General features: G+C 40.0%; 2 protein-coding genes across 2 annotated transcripts; both read right to left on the reverse strand.

Moving 5' to 3' along the window:
- Window positions 1–639: 639 nt before the first annotated feature.
- LOC146667600 (uncharacterized) lies at window positions 640–5,343 on the reverse strand. Its single transcript, XM_085408484.1, has 9 exons — window positions 5,144–5,343; window positions 4,929–5,040; window positions 4,722–4,812; window positions 4,419–4,506; window positions 4,190–4,323; window positions 3,869–4,073; window positions 2,554–2,638; window positions 2,378–2,450; window positions 640–1,627 (listed from the first exon to the last, which is right to left on the reverse strand). The coding sequence occupies exons 1-9, from the start codon at window positions 5,232–5,234 to the stop codon at window positions 647–649; spliced, it is 1,860 nt and encodes a 619-aa protein (XP_085264610.1). The 5' UTR covers window positions 5,235–5,343; the 3' UTR covers window positions 640–646.
- Window positions 5,344–10,355: 5,012 nt separating this feature from the next.
- On the reverse strand, window positions 10,356–11,060 carry LOC146667601 (general transcription factor II-I repeat domain-containing protein 2A-like). Its single transcript, XM_085408787.1, has one exon. It carries the CDS (start codon window positions 11,058–11,060, stop codon window positions 10,356–10,358), a length of 705 nt encoding a protein of 234 aa, XP_085264913.1.
- Between the last annotated feature and the right edge of the window lie 7,897 nt (window positions 11,061–18,957).

Below are 18,957 nucleotides of genomic sequence, written 5' to 3' on the forward strand. Positions count from 1 at the left end.
TCATCACGTCATCACTTAACGACCGGATTGGGTGTGATACATGCAGTGTTGCCAACGCCTCAGTAAGGAAAATCGCTATTGGTTGTCCTAAAAGTCGCTAGAAGTCAAATGACATCATCGCCTAATTTGCATAATTGGTCATGCTAATCTAATTGTAACCTATGTTGTTGGAGAGAGAAATAACATTGTGGAAGAAACATAAAGTGAGTAAAAAACATCCTAAATGCATTTAGAGTTTATTTAGAACTACAAATTAACTTTTAGCAATTATTGTTTTTTTTAATGTCACAGTTCCAACCCTGCTCCTTTACCCGGGCTTGGACCGGCAAAAGTGACCCGAAATTGGCACTCTGGTGGAGTTACTTTGTGTGTGTGTGTTTATAAGTAGTTTTAAACCTTGTGATCCACAAAACAGCATAAGAGTAAAAGAGTAAAAGAAGAACTGACTGCGTTACAGCACCCGCTGCTTGTTGAGAGTAAAAGCGATACGCGCTTTCACGTCTTTTTTTAGCAACTTTTTTTAGAAAAAAAGTCGCTAAGGGGTCTGAGAACTCGCTAAATATAGCGACAAAGTCGCTAAGTTGGCAACACTGGATACATGTGCTACATGCTATTTTGTCCTGGTAGTTGAGCCTGCTGTCTGTTCTCAGCCCTCCTCCTGTTTCACTGGCATATATCCATCACCAGAGGGCTCCACCGACCTGCCTGTTGACATCAGAGCAAACCCCTGTGTCATGTGACCTGGCTGGAGCTGCAAAGCTGGACTCAGTCGTGGCCCAGGCAAGTTCAGGAGCAGTTGAGGAAAAGAGAGCAGGGAGCATGGTAAAGCACTGGAAGGATGAGGTGGAAACAGGAAGCGTGTAGATTCAGTGGACTTATCAACATCCTCCATGCCCTCACCCTGACTCAGCTGCTCCTCTCCCCCACTGCTAACACCTGAATCCAAGCTGGGAAGCTCCGGGCTGTCAGCCTGCTGTTTCTCCACTCGCTCATAATCAGAACAAACCTGGATAGACTTGCCAAACACACCTCCGCTGCTTCCAAACAGCCTCTGAAAATCTGCCTTTTGTTCATTCCCTCCCTCCTTCTCTTCCTCAGCCTCAGGTTCTTCATCATGGCTATCAGTCATATTGATGCTATCTGCCTCCATGCTCTCTTCACTGACCTCTTCACAACTGCACATGCCTGAATCTAGACTCTGGAGCCTAAATCGATCATTGTCGAGCCTCTCAGTTTTCTCGTAGTCTGAAATCACCTGTACTGGCTCACTGTTACTGCTGCCTTTGAGCAGCAACATTAACGTCTCCTTTTCTTTCTCTCTCGCTTCATCACTTTCCTGTTCTGCGCTTTTTCCTTCACCCCGAGTACCAACAGGACCATAAGGCGTGTCAACCGCACAGGGCTTCAGATTCCCAGCAGTGAGTGAGGAAATAGGAGGAGGGCTACAAAGCTCAGAGTAACTTGGGTTAGTGAAGCTGGAGCTGGTGGAGTCATAGCTGCCTTTGTTCAACACCATCTTCTCATCTGGCTTGTAGGCCACAGCAGCATCCACAGGTGAGGTTAATTCTACAGTGATAATTTCCACTGGTTTCAAGAAGGAGTGAAAGTATTCACTGGAGAACCCACTCTGGAGGAGAGAAAGTCACAGAACAGAAGAGATTAGAAAGATTTGAAATATATAAAATTATCAATCTGCACTTTAATGGGATTAAATAGGAAAGCATCAGGTGTTTCGGGTGCTTCACTCAAACTTTAGTGAATTTGAGTTGTTTGGATCATAAAGGTCATAAGTCTGTGGCTGGATTAGTGAGTCACTTTGTCTGTCTGGTTCCACCTCCCACAGAGTTCACAGCTATCTGCAATGCTCTGTCTTCTTATGGTACATGTTGTGTCCGTCTGCTTTTTAAGCTACATTAGCTTATTTTGTTTTGCTTTTAGACTCCTTAAACTTTCTGTAGCTCCCTGCTACTTTGCAGAGGTTTTTTTTTTTAATGAATATGTTTAGACATGAAAATTAGACCCTGATGCAGTCCACCTCTGTGGTTATACAGTGAGCCTTGTTCCCAGCAGGCAACAGTTAACAGAGAAAATACTGTGAGGTGACTGTTGTTGTTAAATGGTGCTGCATGAATAAAACTGTACTGAACGAAAATTAAATCATTGTATAATAGACTTCCCATGAACTTATCCAGCATTTTATTTTAACACTGTGATGAAGCACTCTACTCTTAACCCTACACTAAAGAAGAGTCACTATTGCACTAAAACTATTGGCTAAAACACAGCTTTGAATATATGATAATAATTTGATTTCCTGCAAACAAATTCACCACAGTATTTCATAAATGTTATGTTTACTGCCCTGAAGTACACTTACCTGGATTTCTCGCAGGAAGGATTTTCCTGGGTCTGGTATGGGTGGACCTTTGATTTTCTTTATTATGTAAACCCTAAAAAATTAAAGATCAATCAGAGTTGTAAGAAAATAACTCAAAATAGAAGAAATGATAATAATATTTTTTGCCATAGAAACTTGTGTCTGTGCTCACGTACCGGGTGGTTTTGTGAGTGCTTAAGAGCAGGCCTGCCAGCAACACCACCACACCGACTATCGTTACAGGAACAACAAACGTATTACCTGAAAAATACGGGACAGATCAGGTCACAGTGGCTCAGAAACATGAGAAAACTGGGTCATACAGCCAAGTCCATGAGACACAGACAAGTTTGCTTCTGCAGCCGATACAGTGAATTTAAATAGAAATCAAGATGTGAGTGTGATTTATTATTCAAGAGACTAAGGATGAATTTTGCATGAAGTGCATGGATTATAAAAATACAGACATTTTCAGTTATGCCCTTCATTTAATTATTATTACTAATCCTTGAGTGCAAATCTTTTGTATGTGACTGTCTGAAGTCAGAAACCTTCAAAATGCCATTTCTTCCCTTTACTGCAGCCTCCTTCAGTTGCTGTTTGCTTCTGGGTCTTTCTTCTGTCTGTCTTCACTAAGTGAAAGTACGCCATGTTGGGCTGGGGTCATGTGACCAATTTGTCCTTTTATGAACATCTCTGTTCCTTTTGCTGCATGTTTTGGGTCATTACAGGCCCATCCTGTGAGTTTGTAATATTTGACTGAATCAGAAAAGAAAGTATTGTTGTTGCTGTAGCTGCTCTGTAAGCATTCACCAGTAAAGACCAGCTAACTATTTCCATCAGCAGCCATGCATGCCAGTGCCATGAAGCTGTTGATGTGACAACCCTCTAAGTGTTGTAGGACCTCTATGATAAGTCTCTTTTGGTTTTTAGCCCATTCAAGGCCTTGCACTGGTTCCCCATATGGACTGCATATTTTATGTTCCCATGAAAAACTACCGAATGGAAACTAAACACTTTCATCAACTCAAGGAAACAGTCCAGATGTGGACATTGATACTTTTGAATCTGAGAATTAATGTAGTTGTGATATTGGTAGTATGTGTTATTGTTGTCTGCCGTTTATCTTCTTCTTTGGTGGCTAACGAGTGTTTGTTGCAGACAGACCACTCCTAGATCAGTCCTATTGACTTTGAATGGAGAGCCAGCCCTCTCTCTCACCTCTCCCTTAGTGGCTGAGTGGCAGTTACCACTCCTTCACTTTTCCCTTGTATGTTGAAGGTTGTGAGTTATATTACAGCATTGGACATTTTTCACAATGGCTTCTTCCCCTCTATGCTGTGTATTACACACCAACACGCTTCAAACTTTAAACATTTTCCCATATACATAATTATTCCATACTGCAGTAATCATGCTCAGCATGAATGAATTGGAAAGATTTTGATATTGGTATGTTATGTTAAACAAAACATGTTGAGATAAATGTACCTGATGGTGGTTTTATTTTCTCTACTGGTAACTCCCATGATGCAGTGGGGCTCCAGTCACTCCAGGCTCCCTCGCGGTGCTGAAAAATAGACTGCACACGAACTCGTGCCTCGTGCCTCTCACCTTGTATCAGCAAATCTCGCTCCAGCTCTGCCTTGCACTCCTGCTCACACTGAATGCCAACTTTTTTGTGCACAGCAGGATCCTGACACACAGAAACCAGTGTGGGGTTGAGAACGAATCTTGTTTCACATGTGAACTTTCATGATCTCAACTTTATACTTAAACTTGTTCACATTGTGTCATAAAATCTAAACTTACTCTCCATGACTGATCCTGCTTCTTCCACTCGACTTCACTTCTATATGAACTGATCCATTCATGTTTGTGGACTTGGGACAACCAGGAAACAGACGTGAAGTTGACCTTTGGCTCTGCAGGAGGATTCACCTTTACTGCAAGATCACACACACAGTTGTTTTAGGTCACCATGAATAGCTCGCACTGTAAATCACAAAGAGCCAGTATTTATACTGTAGATTACACTCACTGTGACAGGATGGCTTGAAAGAAGTGATTAAACTCTGCTTCATTTGGTTGCAGCTCAGATTAAGGGACAACTCATGGAAAGACAGAAACTGGAAAAAAAATGTTTGAAAAATATTTAATGTTAGAAGGGGGCTTAATAAAAGCTTGATTTTGTTAAATGACAGATAACTAACTATTTGGAAGAATGCAATGACTTTAGAATATTAGCTCTTCTTTCTAATTAAATTAAACTACAAACTGAGATATAGGATATATGATTGTATATCTTGGGCTTGAAAACAATTAGATTTTTTCACACACTCACAGTGTATTCCATTTCAAAGATCAGGGAGCACTTCTTTACTGCTGGTCTGGAGACGTCAACAGACCATAGGTCACAGGAAGCGCTGTAAGAACTGAAAAAACAAAAAAACAGTATTAATCTCTTTTTGGTGCACATGATGACAGGTGTGATTTATGTATTGTGAGTATTTATGTGTTGAGGATTTCTCTTTGTGACTGAGGTCCTTACATGTAGTGAGATTTATATTGAGCATGTATGGTGCATTCAGTGTCATCAGACACGTATTTGCTGTTCCACAAACATGTGATGTTTCTATTGTAGTCAGTGTAGCAAGTGAGATCTGTGAGAATTAAAACAGGAGAGATTAAATGAAAATGAGTAAATATGTCAAACAACAGATCTTAAAATCAGTTAAACATGAATAAAGAGGAATAAAGACTAACTCTCTGGAAGCCTGGGACACTCATCACTTCTGCAGAGCAACAGCAGAGGCAGCAGAATAAACAGGGAAAGGCTTTTCTTATTTCTCTCCATTAAGTCGACAGTTTTCTTTCTTAGAGGCTGCTGGGATGGTGACTGTGACTGTGACTGGAAGACTTGAAGGACTGTAGTTGCTTTAGGTATTGACTGACTGCTTCCTGATTCTTCTCATCCTGCAAAGGATGCAAATAAAATGTTACCATGTTAGCAACATGATTAGAGACGACACAGTTTTATTTCTCCAAACAGTCAATACATATACAACACAAAGTGCTGTTCAGCAACTGTTATTGTGGTTTGGAGACATCTACATAAAATGAAATTGAATTGAAATCATAATTTACATGAAGCACTTCAAAAATTAATGTTTTCATTGCTGTTGCATTTGTGGTCTTTTCTTTCAGACATGCATCTCTACCACAGCCTCACAAACTGTTGGCTGCTCGGTTTGTGTTCACTTGGTTTGATCTGCTCCACCATGTCAAATCAAATAAAACTGATACATAAATAACAACAACCTGATCTCCTGGATGTTTTCTTACACAAAAGAAATTGGCACTGAATCTTAAACTGAACAACATTTAGTAAAACATTTTTAATATTGTAATTGTAATAATACATTTCTCTTATAAAAATAATAATATCTGTCCATTAAAGGACTTCAGTCAGTGACACTTACCTGCTGGCTGAGCTGCAACTGATCTGCTTCCAACTGCTGACTTAATTTCACCTGATATCCTGTCAAAGAGCATCACATGAGGGTGTTACTTTGTTTACGTATCAAATGTAACCAACTAAACTGACAAGACAAAAAAGGCAGGTGAATTCTGTGAGGTCACTGCCAGAACTACAGCCACAAATCTAGATCATCTCTCGATCACAACCCACAGAGCTCTTCTGACGAACATTTGAGCTTCTGAGTGTTTCACTTGAAGCCTTGTAACCCTTTAGTTTCATCTAATCTGATTCTTCAACTTATAAACGGTTGTATATAACAGTACCTGCAGTGCACCTGTCTGTATAACTCTGAGCTGATAACTTCAAGCATGCAGCATCAGGTGGAAACTGGCTGTTCTGGGTTGTTGCTTCATTTTTTGAATCTTCCTTGACTTTAGTACAGCCTGTCAGTTCCCCCACCCTGTTGTATTTTTGGCCACACACACACACACACACACACACACACACACACACACACACACACACACACACACACACACACACACACACACACACACACACACACACAGCACTATTTATAAGTATTAGTAGTAGCTCCCTTTGCATGTGGACCACACTGACATTTAAACTGTGTTTGTGTGGATTTGTGCTTTTCGTGGTTTTGCAGCCAAGAGCAAGCTAACCAGCAAACACCCACATCCTCACCTAATGTCTTCACATTATGCATTAACTGACTTTAAGCATTTTATCTTTGCAAGAACACATTTCAAACAAACTTTTCTTTTCATAGTGCTCAATACAAACATATTAAGTTTAAACAGCATAGTACTGAAGTTGGTTTAGATTCTCATTCACATAATAAATATCACGTCACATTAGATACTCCAGCTTTGCCCCAAACATAGAGCCAGACTCATAAAGAAGATCTTCAGATCACATCTTCTATAGAACAAAAACTGTGGATCTTTCTGAGAACTCAAATGTTCCATTAATCTGACAGGTTCACTTCCTGCTCAAAGCTTTTCAAGTTGATATAAAAGGTGTGAAAGAGGAAATCATGCTGACTGATCCTCTTAAAATGAGCTTTCAGAGCTTTCAGTTGTGTGCTGCAACTCACAAAAATGTTTCAAAGCAGTTTATGGTTTCTGTAACAGGTGGTCCAAATGCATGAAGGAAATAGCACTTCCTTCCTGATCTACTGTTATAAATATCAAAGAAGAAGCTGAACTTTACTCTGCCAAATCTACCCAATGGTTGAAACATGTCATATAGTGTTTGATGTGAAGCAGCTCTTTGTTTATTCCTGTACTGAAATCCTCTGCATTTAAACCTTTCAGACAGATTCCAGTTGTTTCATAGAACTTAAACACAAAAAGTTCATCATGGGGTTTCACGAGGTTCTGTGCTGACACTCATCTTTATTCATGCTTAACTTCAACAATATCACTAAAGTACTGCATGCATTTTCATTGCTGTGATGTCAGAGCCCAGCTATATTTATCTATGAGGCCAGACAAAATGTTCATTTAGTCCAATTTAAGCATGTCTTAAAGTCATAATTGTCTAAATAATTCAGACAATACTGAGCTAAATATAATATAAATAATATAAATCTAGATTTATATAGCTCTAAATTTAGTATAACCTCTGCCTCAAGTACTCTCATTGTGATTACCCCCAGACAATCGTATTTATTTTTAATTCCAACATATCCTCAGATCAAGTCTTTGGCACTGCCTTCTTTCAGCTAGATCTTCCATGATGCACTTCACCTTCCTTCCGCTCTCCTTTCTTTCTCCTCCCATGCATTTCTGTGATCCCATCTGTGATCATTGTGTGGCTTCGCTTTCCTGTAGTCTGGCTTCTTCCTCACTCTGTACCTGTTTGTAAGTGTCTCCAGCTCCAGAAACATGTTTCTGATTACTGTCACACCAACCTTCCCACTGTTTGTGGTTTCTCACTGCGTGTCTTTTCATTCTTTAGTCTACATCAGATGATTGATGCAGATGAGTTGGCCAGGTAAGTGTGTGACCTGTAAAGTGCCTGCAGATTACTAATAACATGGTGCATTAAATATAAATGCAAGAAAACGACAGCTGAAGCAAATTTCATTAGCCCAGCAGCGTCATGATGATTGACCATGACATTTAAAAAAAAGTATCTTTGTGTTCTAACTCGTTCTTATCATTTTCACAGAGCTGTGAAGCGTATGTTCTCTTTATTTATATCGTCTTCTGACTTTTGGACTTCCCCTAACGCATTACAAGAAAAAAGTGAGAAAGATGACCCTCTTATCGCTTTCTTTTTGCCTCACTGAGTCAGAAGCACGATAACCATAAATACACACTAAAGGCTCAAACCACATCCTAACCCTCGTCTCTTCACAGAAAACAATTTTCTTTCCACTGATAAAAAAAACAAACACAAAACGTCATTCACTACCCAGAAAGTCTGCTTTCTCTTCCTTCCTTCCTTATTAGGTGTTTTTTCTTTACATGAGTGGTTGAAAGGCATCTGAGGCCACAGCTTCAAACAGGTGGTAAAGGATCTAGAGAGAGTTAGTGAATCAGTAAGTGCAAATGATTAGTAAGGAGGAAATGGCTGATCACATTGTTAAACACAATCCTGGACAATGAGAGGATGTCTGAGGTAATTTTCAAGTATGACAGTGTTGTCTAAAGCTTAACAACTACAGAATGATAAAGCCGAGGATCCATACCATGAAGTTATAGGAAAGAGCTTATCAGTGAGGAGCAGTGAGTCTCCTGCTGAAAAACAGCTCTACTGGTGTCAGATAGAGGACTGCAAGTCAGTAGAAGCAAAACAGAATAAATGCATGTGAATGAGAGAGAGACATGTGCAAGGAGTGGAGATAGTGAAGGTGGATGAGTTTAAATAATTGGGATCAGGCAGGGTGGAGACAAGTGTCAGAAGGGATTTGTGACAGACATATAGCTAGAGTGAAAGGCAAGGTTTACAAGTTGGTAGTTGGTATGTATGGTTTATGTGTGTATGTGTGTTTGGAGATGGTAGCACTAACAAGTAGCAGAATTGAAGATCTTAAGGTTTCAATGTGAGTGACCAGAAGAATGAGACTAGACATGAGAACATCAGAGGGACAGCTCAGCTTAAGCAGTTTGGAGACAACGTTAGTGAGGTTAGGCTGAGATGGTTTGCATACGTGCAGAGGAGGGATATTTGAGAGTGGATGTTGAAGATGGAGCTGCAAGGCAGAAAAACAAGAAGACAGGAAGAAAAGAGTCCTAACATCCAGACAGTCTGGGTGCTCGGGGCAGGGTGAAATGGAGGCCAATGATCTACTGTAATGATTTCTTAAACAAGCAGCTGAAAGAAGGAGAAGACGACTCTAGGAGAAACCAAGATGGACTTGTACCAGAAGGATGACGAGACAAACGTATGCAGAAGGGAAGATACAGCTCATGAGGTCAGGGCCACTGTGAAGATGCCACTGCTGATAGATATAGCAAGGACAAATTCTGAAGTGTACAGGTTTATACTCTCAGCTCAGAATCAGCCAAATGCTGCAGAATTGGCTGGCCAGCACTTCATAATGCAAATAGATAATGGATGTAAAAGCATAACAACCCAAGAGTTTCTCAAATAAAGAAAGGATATTCTCCAAGGACTGCATACAGCATGCTTTTAAGTTACTGAAGATAAAACTGAAGACAAAGAGACCCACAAACAGTAAAGACCTAGCAGAGCATCTCAGTGGAGGACACACAGCATTGGGTGATGTATAGAAATGTCTTTAATATCAGATAATAAACAGATACAAAACTTTTGCTTTGAATTTTGAAATAAAGCTGAAAGTCTGCACTCCAAGCACAAATTGATTGTCTGATGTGCAGAGGTGAAATTACAAGCAATACTTTTGATAATAATGAGCTGTAATTCATTATTATCAAGTTGTCTTAACAACTTCCTAAAACACCAACAGTGAAGGAGAGAGCATATTTTTCCCATATTGGTTCTTTTATTGCCTCCCTGTTAAATCTAGAACAGGGGTATTAAACTAAAATTTGAGGAGGTCCAGTTGGAGAAAATCTTCTCAAGCAGAGGTCCGGGACATCATAATGTCTAACTTACGTTATGATTGTGATAGAGAAGCAACCTTTTTTTTTTTTTTTAATTTATATCTGAACGTATGAACAATAGACTGTCAAATCAATGAAAATACAAGTTAAAACATTTCAACAAAATTTATTGTTAACACTGAAACACACAGTAGGCCTACATTAGAAATAGGGCTGCTGTTTAAAATGAATTAGAGAAAATAAATAAAATGGCTAAATTGTGCATCTTAAAACAAAGTGCTTAATTTCAGAAAAAAAAAGTTTCCCTTTTTCTTTACATTTTACATCTCGACTAAACAGTCTCAATACATTTTCAACAGATAACATCAAAACATTTTAACAATTTTACAGTTTCTCTTTCTTTCACCCCCTTATATTCCACGTCCCAACTTTCTGTTGTTCAGTGAGAGAACTGAGCTTTAGTTCGCTCTACTAGGATTTTAAATCTGGGCTGGAATGGTGTCAGGGCCATTCTCATACACATGTGTAAGTGCTCATTGGTGATCCTGGAACGATATTTAGTTTTTATTATGTTCATTGTGGAGAAAGCTGCCTCACAGCTGTATGTGGAGCCAAACATGGTCAAGATGTACAGGGCTACTTTCCTCAGATTTGGGAAAGCTGTCTCAGAGACCAATTGGGGCCAGAAAGTGGCAGGTTCAGTTCTTCCAAACTGCTCTTTCAGGGCCACATCTGCTTGGAGATCAATTAGTTGCATTTGAAGAGGCCCAGCATTTGCCCACTTGAAGTGCTGTGTGACTTCCTTTGAGAACCCTCTGACATCAGTGATGGCAAATGGGTTCTTTATGAACATGGTGAGCTGCTGTCCAAAGCTGAAGCTATCAAAACGTTTGCTGAAGTTTTCAATCAGCTTATCAACAAAGTCAACAAAAGAGGACACATCTCTCTGTCCCTGAACCTGTTCCTTCACTGTTGGGAAGTGTGCATAGTCTCCTTGCAGGTCTTCTTTGAACACTTCAAGTTTCCTCTGAAAGCAGCGGACAGCTGTCATCAGTTCACAAATTGAATTGTCCTTGCCCTGCAGCTTCAAATTCAGTTCATTCAGGTGTGAAGTGATATCAACCAAAAAGGCCACAATATCCATGTTTTTCCCATCATTTAAAAAGAGAGAAAAGTTTGTTGCTTTTTGACTTTCCAGCTCTTCCAAGAAAGCTGCTACTTCACTTCTGATGGACCAAAATCGCTCCAATGCCCTGCCTTTGCTAAGCCATCTCACATTGTTGTGAAGCAGAAGATCATCAGCGTGTGCATCAACTTCTCTGAGAAATTCCCTGAGCATGCGATGCTGACAAGAAGAAGATGCCCTGAGAAAATTTATCATTTTCATCATTGTTTTCATCACCTCAGCATACTCGTCTGACAGGGTGGAGCATAACACTGACTGATGAATAATGCAATGATAAGAGATTAGCTCGGGATTGTCCTCTTTCATTCTTGCTACAGCTCCTTTCTCTCTCCCCATCATAGCAGGGGCTCCATCTGTGGTTATTGAAACCACTTGGTTTGGCTCTATTCCTCGCTTTGTTAACATTTCCTTAATGGCCAGGTAAATATCCTCTCCTCTTGTAGTGCTGTGAAGGGAAGTTACACCTAGCAGGTCTTCACAGAACTCTTTCTTATCATTGTTGAAGAACCTTACATAAACTAACAGCTGAGCATTGTCAGACACATCAGTGGACTCATCTACAGCCAAGCCTACACGTGGTGTCTTATGAATAGCTTCTTCCAGCTGGGATAGCACATCCTGAGCTAATAATTCACTTCTCTTTGTGGCTGTTGATGCTGACATAGGTATTTGCTTTATTTTGTCATGAAGCTCTTCTTTTTGTTTACCCTCAAGTAATGTTTCTGCTACTGAACTCATGCACTCTTTGACAACACCTGCATCTGCAAAGGGCTTTTTGTGTTGACCTAAAATCCAAGCAACTCTGAGGGAACATTCATGAGCACGTTGTTGGGCGGTGAAAGAACTGGTTAAGATCCTTGTGGACTGATCATATTGGGCTCTGAGACTGCTAATTTTCTGGGACCTGAGTTCAGACTTGGGTGGGTATGATTGTTCAAAAGCTTTGTGCTTTGTCTCATAGTGGCGTTTGACATTGCCACTTTTAATCAGTGCCACGGTTTCTGAACATATGAGACACACTGGTTTGCTGCTTGCGGCCGGAAGAATGAACATATATGCGTCAGTCCATTCAGTCTTGAAAGTTCTATTTTCGGTGTCTACTTTTCTCTTTTTTGAAAGCGCCATAGTTGTTTTACCTCTTGTGACTCCCGCTCACGTCTTGTCTCACTGTATCGTTAATCGTCTCGCTTGTCATTCACCTCTCACCATGTCTTTCCTCTGTCTGTCTGTGTCTGCACTCAGAGTTGCGATCGCCTTGAATGCGCAGATGTGATTGGCTAAGTAGTGTCACGTGGGTGGCTTAACTCGCACACAATTGGTTTGTATGTTCCCTGGTCTAATACAATGTAAGGTTACCGCTTAAAATTGAATCGCCCCGTCAAAATTAAATATAATTTAATATTTTGTTAACTATAGGTCCGGGTCCATATAGGATGGCGACTGGGTCCGGACTCGGACCCCGGTCCGCCTGTTAGTGACCCCTGATCTAGAATATAATTTAAAATTATTCTCCTCACATACAAAGTCATTAATAATCAGGCCCCAGCTTATCTTTAAGACCTCTGTTTCATCCCAATAGAGCAGTTTGCTCTTAGACTGCCTGCCTATTAAACTAAAATATAATAAAATAAAAATAAGTGACATTAATAACCTACCAGTCCGGGTGTGTTCAGTGTTCTGTCATTTCCATGTCTGTAAGATAATTCAGGCTTTACCTTTGCCCTATATAACACTTCTTTATATCTATCATCTAGTGTGACTTATGAAAGAGAGTTCAAAGAAAAGAAGAAGCTACGCACATTGGGGTTTTTTTTTTGGTTTTTTTTACTGATGACAGTAACTTAGTGATATGGTTGGTCACATGTTTTGACATTTCATATCTGAGAATGCAACAGCCACTATGAGTATGTGAGTTTTTCAATCCCCTTTGTACTCTTTATCAAGTTACTTAACATGTAAGCCACCAACGGCAGGTAGAACAGCACCTTGTAGACTTGTTAAAGTGAAACTCTTTATGTGTTAAAAATGTTTCATGGTTACTATGACTGTGAAATAAGTGAAGTGAAAGTAGTATGATTTCAAAACTAAACAGTTTAAACAGCCACACAAACCTTAATTTTATGTCTTTGTTTTTTCTTGACTTTTTAAACTTAAATAATAAGTTCTGTTTTATTAAGGCGATTTTTAAAGAGTCCTTGGGAAATATGTCTTCTTGCTGGGAGAACCTTGAGATCTCTTTCCTCTGTATAGTACAGGGTTCATTACTAATTTCTACTAAAAATTACTATTGGATTAGATACTTATTTGCAACAGTGTCAGTACCAACACACCTGCTGACACACAACTTTACACAGCAGTGCTACAGGCAGGCAGACATCGCCTCCCCTCACTAATAGCTGAAGTAGAGGATGTTTACACTGAACAACACTTTGGGAGGAGTGATGCAACAACTACTTTTACAAGTGTTAACCTGGCTGGCACATACGTTACTGTCAGTTGCTTTATTATTAGCAATTAGCAGGGGCGATCGTGGCTCAAGAGTCGGCAGTTCGTCTTGTCATCAGAAGGTTGCCGTTCGAGCACCGGCTCCGACAGTCTCGGTCGTTGTGTCCTTGAGCAAGACACTTCACCCGTTGCCTACTGGTGGTGGTCAGAGGGCCCGGTGGCGCCAGTGTCCGGCAGCCTCGCCTCTGTCAGTGTGCCCCAGGGCAGCTGTGGCTACAATGTAGCTTGCCATCACCAGTGTGTGAATGACTGAATGTAGTGTAAAGCGCTTTGGGGTCCTTAGGGACTAAGTAAGGCACTATACAAATACAGGCCATTTACCATTTTACCCAGTGGGTCACCAGGAAAGTTTAGAGGGTTGCGTAAGGGGGTGCATCTGGGAGTATATCTTTGCCAAATCAAGCACAAGAATCCATCCACTGAGGAAACCCTGTGGAAATAAGGGCAGCACCGTAAAATAACATTATGTGAAGGCACATTGGCCATCTGTTCAGCCATTATTAAGGTAGTGGCTAGTGGCTTTAGCTAATAATAGTAATAAGGATAATGTGGGAACTAAGCACCAAATACAATCTTGCCCATATTTTGCCTTTGATGTCAAGTATCAAAGATTTTCTTGGTTGACTTGGATGATTTTTATTGACTTTGACATTCATGTCATGACGTGACAGTATCATGGTTTCTCACAAGATGTCATGATTACATTGCTGAAGAGCTGTCTACTATAGTGAATTCGATACAGTCACCAGCTGCTAGGGAAGAATGTGTAATCCCCACAGGGCTGGACTGGTAATCTGTCATACCGTCATACCATCATTTTCCTAGTGGGGTGACGGGTCAATTGAAGGGCCCTACAAGTTCTAATTCTTGTTAACAGAACTGAATGTTGCAGTTGCTTTTCACACTGTTGATGGCGACTGTATGCTGTTTTCTTTGTACCAGGAAGGCACTGTTAAGTACAAGTTTTAGTTGATGTTGTATAAAAAAATGATGAAGAATGATTTTGTTTTATAAGAGAAAAGCTCTTTTTATTGTTGTTGTTGGTTAGGAGAAAAATAAATAAATAATACTGCCACTTTATGATCACAGGTTTGGTTTCAGCTAGAACTTTTAAAGAAAGACTTTATCGATGTTGTGTTGGAAAAATATATATTAGTCTTTTGTTAAGTGTTATGTTTGGAAAAAAAAGGAAAATACTCCCAAGCTGGTGAACTGAATGTTGCAGTTGCTTTTCACACTGTTGATGACGACTGTGTGCTGTTTTCTTTGTACCAGTTGCCAGAATAAAGAGGGAGCCCAGAGTAAGGGCAAGTCCAGCGTCACAGTGCCGTCCTTTCTACATGGACATACTGTATCACACCACATGCACCATAGACTCACAGAACAGCAACAGCTACACTTGCTTCTGCATTTGCTGCTGTGAATGAGGGATAATGAAAGAACCTGGCATCTTGGTGCAAGAAGGGACGAGATGAGATGAGATTAGATTAGATGACACTTCATTAATCCCTCGGGTGGGTTTCTCTAGGAAATTCAGTTTCCAGTAGCATAGCACCGACAGAAGTTGCATGTTACAGAGTTGGAATACCAAATAAAAGGGAATGAGAGTAACAGCAAATGTGTCCTCCTTTTCCCCACACTGAAAAAAAGGGATTGGCCAACTCTTGTATTTACGTAAGCATCTTGCGTGTATTTAACACAAGTGCCTCGTGCTTTAAAGTTAAGTGTAACTACATAGTGTAGAAACTACATGATATGCAGAGAGGCTAGATTAAATTGTTCATATCATGTTGAAGTGAAGTAAGTCAATAATATATCAATGTTAAATCCCGTGACACTGCACGGGTTTCAGACTCGCGCTCTTTAGATCGTGGTTTCAGGAAGGCATCCATCTCAGTCAAGTCGAGCAGCCACCTCTACTGTTTTTTAGTATACCAAAAAAAGTAAATTGGTGGTTGTTACTTTAAAAAAGTCTAACTTGTAATTTGAACACAATAATTTCATGTTTCTATGAACGTAATTAAATCATGAAGAATCTGTACGAAATTCAACAACTTAATTTGTTCTTGTTGAGACGACCTGATACAATCTAGTAAGAGTGGTTAGTTGCTGAACTCATGAAATTCACAAGATCGCACAAGATTTCAAACTGCAGGAAAATCACTGGCGTTATAAGAGGCAGACAACTGCACGCACCACGTGCATGCTATTGCTATTTATTGTGTATTATTACAAAAACAAAAAAATTCTGCATCAAATACAGGAAATCATAGCTTGCCTACATTTCCTAGATTGTTGGCATGGTGGTTAGTGCTGTTGCTTCACAGTAAGAAGGTCCTGTGTTCAAATCCACATTCTGGCTAGTTTGCAGGTTTCTCTCTGGGTATTCTGGTTTCCTCCCGCAGTTAAAAGTCATGCAGTTGTTAGGGTTAACTGCTGATTCTAAATTACCTGTGAATGTAAATGGTTGTTTGTTTCTATGTGATAGACTGGTGAGCTGTCCAGGGTGTACCCTGCACCGTAATCTATCACTTCAGGATTATTTCCCAGCCCTCCTGCAACCAGGATAAAGATAGAAGGATGGTAGTTGTTGAAGACCCATTCAATTTTTATGGTAACCAGACTCTAGACTTTGTTGAACATTATGTAATATGAAGACAACATGTAGTATTTAAGTGACCAAGTAGTATTGGGGTAAAAGTTATTGAATAGTGTTAAAATAAAATGACAAAATTGTGAAGGATTAAAATATTCCAAGAGCTCAACTTACTTCATCTGAACATGTTCCAATCGCATTTTATGAACACAAAATGCACAGGTTTACTGACTATGAAAAAGTTGTGTTGATTTAACTCAGTTGTTTAAGTTTCTGCCAAAGCAAAACATTTGTGTGCAACCAATGTCCACTACTGAATCAAGTAAATCCAACATGGCCTTTTGTTCAGTGCAGATTTGAAGGATTGGTCGGATGTATCCTGTCAATTGGACAACTTAAAAATGTTCTTGTTTGGCTTTTTTCAGTGTTTTATTTGTTCGTGAGTAAATCAGTTTGGCTGACATTAAAGTGATAGTTTTCACACAGTTGAATCAACATCAAACAGAAAACTGATTAAACAGAAATGTGAGATGGTTTGAGAATTTAGGCCAATGTCCTGTTATGTTTTACATAGCAAGAAACAAACGGTTGAGTTTATTAAACTCCAGCGAGACAGCTGGTAATGCAAAACTGAAGGCTAGACCATCCAGTTTCACAACAGCTCACTTCCGGTCTACCCGCCCTGCGGAGAATCCGGCCCACGCAGGCCGCGAAGGCCGGGTCCTCAGGAGGATGCAGCCTATGAATTTGGACACGACCGGTTACTCATATTTTGTATCTTAAATACGTAACGTATGTGTATTCCGTTACTCCCCAACACTGTCTGCCTGCATGGTTTTGGCTCCCACATACAACGAGCCATTAATAATTGAGATTATCTCATGGGCCAGATATAATTGTATAAAACACCCCTGGTTTTGACCCTGTTTCTACCCAATAAGCCATTACACAGACCCACTGTATGCTTCACATATGTCTCAGTTTATCTATGTGCAATTACCTAGAGGGTCAGAGAGTATCTCCTCTTCCTTGAAACTTGTTTCACTCTGTCTTCATCGCTGCGCTCTGGACACTTGTTGCTCACCCCATCGTGTGAATGCTCTCAGTTAGGTGCTTTTGACTAGAATTCATAGGATAGACACACAGGATTAATACATTATTGACTGTATAAATAGTAGAGACCATAATAGATATGTTCTCAAAATCTTTAATAAATTGCCTCCCTCACTGCTAAAAGCTCTAACTTTCAGGAATGGAGAATTATATTTTGGTGCAGTTCTGGACCCATGAACAGTGATGGATAGCTTTCCTCACTGTCTCTTGGGCAGTGCTGCACTGATCCCTTCCTCAGAGCTATCACAATGCAAACACAACGAGTTATTCAAAGTCATGAGTTTTTTTGATGTGTTTTCAATATTTCCTTTAACTAAGGGAGAGTCAGGTCACATTTTATCTTGAATGAGTGAATTGGTCACAAGCTCCATGACTTCAAATGCACAGTTTGCTTCACTCAGAGTCCTACTGGCTTGTTTTCCTACTCTGACCACAGATCTTGAAATCTTACCGTCACTTCTTGAATCCTGTTTGCTGCTGTAGGAAAGACATTTTGCGGAGCTGTCAGCTGACTTGACGATGTTCTGTCCACTCTTGTACTCACCCTCCTAATTTCATCCTGTAGAGCTCCACTACTTCTCTGGAGATGTATCTTTCAGCTAAACACTTCACTCTTGACAGTGCTACCTATTGTTGGATCCACAGTTTAACATTTTCCAAAAATAATGCATTGAAGCATCCTGTACTTTATCATCAGTAAAATTTTCCATGGATTCTGTGAATCGTTTGATTAATCATTGGGGTGCAGTGACAATTCCACCTGCAGATTTTGGCTTCAACACACATCTTTGAGTTGGTGTCAGTGGAAAATCCACAATCTTTCAGATTTTTCCATAGTACTGGCACGTCAGAAACCAGCTGATGATGTCACCGTATTTACGTCCTGTTTTGGGAGTGTTGTGGGAGTTGGTGTCTTATTAAACATGGAAGGAATTGTTTAAAACTACTGCTGTGAATAAAATATTTAATCTCAAGTATGTTTGTTGAAAGGGTTCGTATACATTTCACATTTTCTTCTCCAAGAAAAAATGAAATCTTTCATCACTTCTTCTCAAACAGACGTCAGAGCGACGGAACCGCGTACCGACATGACTGCCGCAAAAAAACAGCGGCAGCAGTGACGCTGGTCAATCCTCGGATCCCCAAGATTCATCATATGTGCATATGTGCCAGTGTCAGCGTGGAGCCTTGTCCCCTCGCCCCCACAACCCTAAACGACAGGGACAAGGAAGAGGCGGGTCTCCCGACATCGATCAGAGTGGGCATGGCCACCCTTTCTAAACCCAGAGAAAACACAGGAAGAACTTTGTGTTAAAGATGTTGAGTATGTATATTTATTTAAAAAAATAGTAAAATTCTTAAAAACAAAAAACAAATGCAAGCTCTTATATAGATCAGTAATGTTATGAAGTAAACTTTATGTTAGCTGCCGTTCAAATGTAAGTTAGAAATGTTAATATTTATTTGACACGGGACAGATGATGGCGACAGACACAGCTCTGTTATTATTCTGCTGTTGTCCTTGGGGCTGGCACAATATCAAATTTTTCACAAGACATATCTATACCAGTCTATATCTAGGCATTTGATTTTCAAATATCCTGATTATAGTTAATATGTGATTATCATGATACCCTCTAA

This window comes from Rhamphochromis longiceps, linkage group LG6 (genome assembly GCF_057381845.1).
Source record: "Rhamphochromis longiceps isolate RC_006_pf linkage group LG6, R_longiceps_female_GT1.1, whole genome shotgun sequence".
Lineage (NCBI taxonomy): Eukaryota > Metazoa > Chordata > Actinopteri > Cichliformes > Cichlidae > Rhamphochromis > Rhamphochromis longiceps.

Coding starts and splice junctions, on each gene's coding strand:
- LOC146667600 (XM_085408484.1), bottom strand. CDS start 5,234: ATGGAGAGAAATAAGAAAAGCCTTTCCCTGTTTATTCTGCTGCCTCTG. Junction 4,074..4,189: donor AGCAGGATCAGTCATGGAGA/GTAAGTTTAGAT, acceptor TCTGTGTGTCAG/GATCCTGCTGTGCACAAAAA. Junction 2,451..2,553: donor AGCACTCACAAAACCACCCG/GTACGTGAGCAC, acceptor TTAATTTTTTAG/GGTTTACATAATAAAGAAAA.
- LOC146667601 (XM_085408787.1), bottom strand. CDS start 11,060: ATGGATATTGTGGCCTTTTTGGTTGATATCACTTCACACCTGAATGAA.